General features: G+C 47.2%; 1 protein-coding gene across 1 annotated transcript; it reads left to right on the forward strand.

Moving 5' to 3' along the window:
* Positions 1 to 685: 685 nt before the first annotated feature.
* On the forward strand, positions 686 to 1,569 carry LOC124647870 (putative F-box/LRR-repeat protein 23; the record flags this gene model as incomplete). The annotated part of the gene is made up of 2 exons (XM_047187729.1): positions 686 to 1,008; positions 1,098 to 1,569. Coding segments are annotated over 2 exons (795 nt in total), but the record flags the coding sequence as incomplete, so codon positions are not given.
* Between the last annotated feature and the right edge of the window lie 2,980 nt (positions 1,570 to 4,549).

The raw sequence follows: 4,549 nt of genomic DNA on the forward strand, positions 1-4,549 counted from the left end.
CCAGATCTCCGCAGCTTCCATGGCCACCTCCATGTTGAGGGCCCAAAGCCCGTAGTCCTTGCGATCGAGGCGCGGATACAAAGCCGGCCCCACCGTCTCCACCACCGGGTTCTCGCCCGCCTTCACCATCGCCATGATCTTCTAGTACTTTCAGAAAATCACGGACGAATAACCTTGGGCTCTGATACCAATTGTTAGAACTGGCCCGACACGCCGTGTACTTTCCGGCGTGAGCGACGACGAACGACGATACCTGCGAGACGCACAAGACGTAGAGCAAAGATACTAGATTACTTTACTAGCAGCTAACAGCTCACGTACCGATCAGTTGATCGCTTGGACACACACGTATAGCTAGCTTGGCTAGATTGCTTCCTAGCAGCTAACCGTACGTAAAACTTCTGACGATTTCTGTCTCGCCGGAACACACCAAAACAACACGATTTGGATTGCTAGAGGCCCGTGTCGAGCCTCTTGTAACACCTCTTTCTTTCTTTTCTCGGTACAGATTACAGGGGGTTACAGGTGTATATATAGTAGTCTTTGTGTACTAACCTAGTAGAATTAGGACTTCTAATCCTACACAAACCGGACAACATAAGACCTACTCGTATACACATACGTATACAACTCGTATACGACAATGCGCACGATGCCGTATTGGCATCGACGTGCTTAATTCCAACACGCCCTGCCTACGTCAGAACTACATGCTAGGGACTGGTCAGAGATCCCCCTCCCCGCGCTCACTTTGCTCTTCACCAAGATCAGCGCTGTGGACATTCTCATGGGTGCAGGCCTCGTGTGCCAGTCATGGCTGGAGGCAGCAAAATCGCCGTGTCTTTGGCGCGAAGTTGACATGTCTCACTCTCACAAGCCGTGCTACAAGCTGTTAGTGGAGGAGTGTGCAATGGCCAAGGTGGCCGGAGACCGCTCTAGTGGGCAGCTGGAGGCATTCACGGGGGAGGGATTTGTCACGGATGATCTCCTTAAGTATATCGGGGAAAGGTAAACACTGCATGCACTTGATTTTACTCGCAACTCTGCCTTCGTCAGTAGCCCAGAGTAGAGCGATAGTTAAATTTGGATCTTTGCAGATCGCCTTCTCTGAAGTGCCTTGGATTGATATCATGCATCGACGTCTCCATCGAAGGATTCACCGAGCTGCTATCCAGGTCCCCTCTGCTAGAAGACCTCACGGTAATGGGCTGTGATAACATCGAGGACATTGCTTGCCCGGTCGCCGCAGGGGCATGCCCGCAGCTCAAGCGCCTTGTCCTGTACAAACGGAAACGGAGTTCTTCCCATTCTCCACGGTCCTTTACCATGGGCATTTGGACCTGCCGGAGATATGTAAGGAGCGAGTACGAGCAAAGAATCGAGACCATGCGCGAGCTGCGGGAGCTTACACTCGTCGGGAGCGACATCGATGCCCAGGAACTGGATGCCGTCGTCGACGGCTGTCCTCACCTGGAGCATCTCTGTTTGATTGACTGCTGTAACCTCGAAGTCCCCGACGCCCTGCGAGCAAAGTGTGCCAGGATCAAGAAGCTGGAGCTCTGTTCCTAAATGATACATGCGCTGATGCTTTCACCTTTCAGGCCACTGAATTTCATCGTAATTTAGTTTATTGGAGATCTGAGGTCTGAATGTGATGCGATTTGTCTATGGATGCTGCTATCTATCTATATAACCGTTCTTAATAGCTTTCTTCTTCTTTTCTAAATTACAATTGTCGTCCTCCTGCTGCCTTTGTTAATTGTCATAGTACATTGGTGAAGATAGTTGTGATTTGTCATTACAAAAGGTGAATTTATGTTGTACTTCCTGTGTTTTAAAATAAGTGTTGGGATGTATCTACACATTAAAATGCATCTAGATACGTCCATGTATACACAAAGCTGCGACACTTATTTTGGAACGGAGCTAATACACATTATAGAAAGACTGAGAAAATTATCTAGGCCGCCTGGTTGGTGCTCGACATGAAGCCTCTGCCTTGATTTGGGCCTAGAATGTCCCCTAAAAAGCCGATGTGTTTCTCCAGCACCCAATCGAATACAGCTGACGGGCACCCTACTGTTAATTGCTTGGTTCCACATTCAATCCCGCCAACCATGCATGCTGCCAATCATGTAGTTTCGAAAAAATTGTTTTTCAAACGCTCGAACCTTTTCTTGATCTATGTGCCGCTAGAACCTCCTCTACCTTTTTCCTACAAGTAGCAATATCTTGATACTGCTGCTCCACAGTGCCACCCAAATATTTGCACATTTGCCACACTTCAACTTTTTTATTACTTCATATTTTCCCTATAACCAGAATATGTATGATGTGGCAAATATGCAAAGTGCCAAAGTGCAATATAGAGGAAGAAGGGGTTGAAATAAGCAGCTCGGGTTCAGTAGTACCTGATAACGGGCTAGGCCCAGGACTAAAAATTTCAAATAAAATTTTGCATGTAGAGGACGCACATATGTGCATGTGGCATTTTCATACCCAAATTCGAAAGTATGTATCACAGGTAAAAATGACAAGTTTCGTGAAGGAAACTTCTCCTCCCAACCTGTCCAGGGGTCGATACGCTATATAACTTAATCCCGGACTAAGTAATATCGAGTTCAAAAGTACCTATGTCCAGAAAATTTCCTTTAAAGGAGTCTTCGACTTGCCCACCTGAGCATGTTTTGAAAATCAATGTTGGCACTGCTTGTGAGGATGAAGGATGTGGGAGTGTTGGTGTTGTGGTGGTAAATTCGTCGCTGGACAATATAAAGCGGTTTATTTTATGACGGATGTGATGATGGCTAAAGCATACACTATGCGGGAGGGATTGTGTTTAACACAACACATGGGTTGCGATCGTTTGATCATTCAGTTAGATAATGCCCTAGTAGTGAGACTATGAGAGAAGGGGCTTTTCAGCAACTGCGGCAGCTACCTTCAATGACTACAACATTGCGACCTTGGGTTTCATAGAGGTTACTTATGAGGATTGTTTAAGGGAAGCTAATTTGTTAGCACATGAGCTTGCTAAAAAATGTTTCCACTTATCTAGTTCTTGTACTTGGGATGGATGATGATCCTCCTAACTTTATTTTACTTTTCTTGAAAAACGATGTTCGATAATAATGAATAGATAGCGAAAGGCATTCCCTAAAAATATGCAAAGTGCAAAAATAAGTGTGGCAAAGGTGCAATTCCCCTGCGGCGATCAGCTGGAGAGGATTGGACTGCTTGGGACAAGGAGAAATCCGGCGTCTACTCGGTCCGTTCAGCTTACAGAGCTATCGTTGATAAGAATCGGGGGGAGGAGGCCTTGAGACATGGTGACAGGCCTTCCTCTTCTGATAATGATACTGATGTTTGGAAGCGTCTGTGGAAGCTTCAAGTGGTACCAAAGGTGCGTGTGTTTTGGTGGCGAGTTCTTCGAGGTATCTTACCGGATTATGGGACTCCGTCACGGCGACATATAAGGGAAAACAAGACTCGTGGAATCCGTAAGGCGGAATCCGAAACTTTGATGCATGCGCCGATTGAGTGCAACCATGCAAAATTGTTTTGGGATATGGCAAAAGATTTGCTCTTAGTGAAATTGCCGAGATTGCACCCGACTACATGGTCAAGGGATATTTTATGTGACCCGTTGATCAACACAAAGGCGAGAGCAATTATTATCACAGCTTATGTACTCGATATGGTCTTCGAGAAACAATCTGACACATGGTGAAGCTGGTTACAATCCAGGGAAGACTATGGAAGTGGTCAGGGAGACTCTGCAAGCACTTGAACTACCAGTTGACAATGATTTGCCTAAGTCAGCTAGGCCTTCTTGTAAATGGCAGAAACCACCGACGGACAGTGTTAAAATCAACTCGGATGGTGCCATTCGGTGGAAAACAGCTCGCGGCGACGGGAGTTGTTGCACGGGATGTCGTGTCTTTTCGTGGAGCTCTTGGAAAGTTTTATGAGGGCATCTCTCGATCCCCTCACAGCCGAAGCTCTCGCGCTTCGTGATGCAGCATCTTATGTCGTTCGAATGTTTTTACTAGAGTGGTGTTTGAAGTGGACTGCGTCGATCTTGTTCGTAGATGGCATGGTAGATCGGGTGATCGGTCCGTGATCGAGCCTATTTTAGATGAGATTAGTGAGCTAGTGAGTGGTTTAGTTTCTTACAGTATTAGTCATACCCGGCGGGAGGCTAACCAGGCGGCCCATTCCCGCGCAAAGTTTGCGAGCATTCAGGAGGGATCCTTTGCTTGGGAGGCCGACCCTCCGGGTTTTCTTGATCACGGCACCGAGGGCCGATTGTAACTCGATGTTTGTGGATTAAAAGCAGCAGGTTCTTGACGCACTCTTTTCCTCACCAGGGTACCGAAGGGGACTGGGAGGTTTTTAATGAGGCGGCCTGCTGACTTAATATATGGTTATCAAAAAAGAAAAGGTGCAATTCCCACACACTTTATTTCTGCTAAGTGGACACCCGTGGGCAGGCGAACAAAAATCACGGACACCCGCGGCGCGGCCGCTACTACAGCCGCCACGCCGC

Source organism: Lolium rigidum, chromosome 4 (genome assembly GCF_022539505.1).
Source record: "Lolium rigidum isolate FL_2022 chromosome 4, APGP_CSIRO_Lrig_0.1, whole genome shotgun sequence".
Classification (NCBI taxonomy): domain Eukaryota; kingdom Viridiplantae; phylum Streptophyta; class Magnoliopsida; order Poales; family Poaceae; genus Lolium; species Lolium rigidum.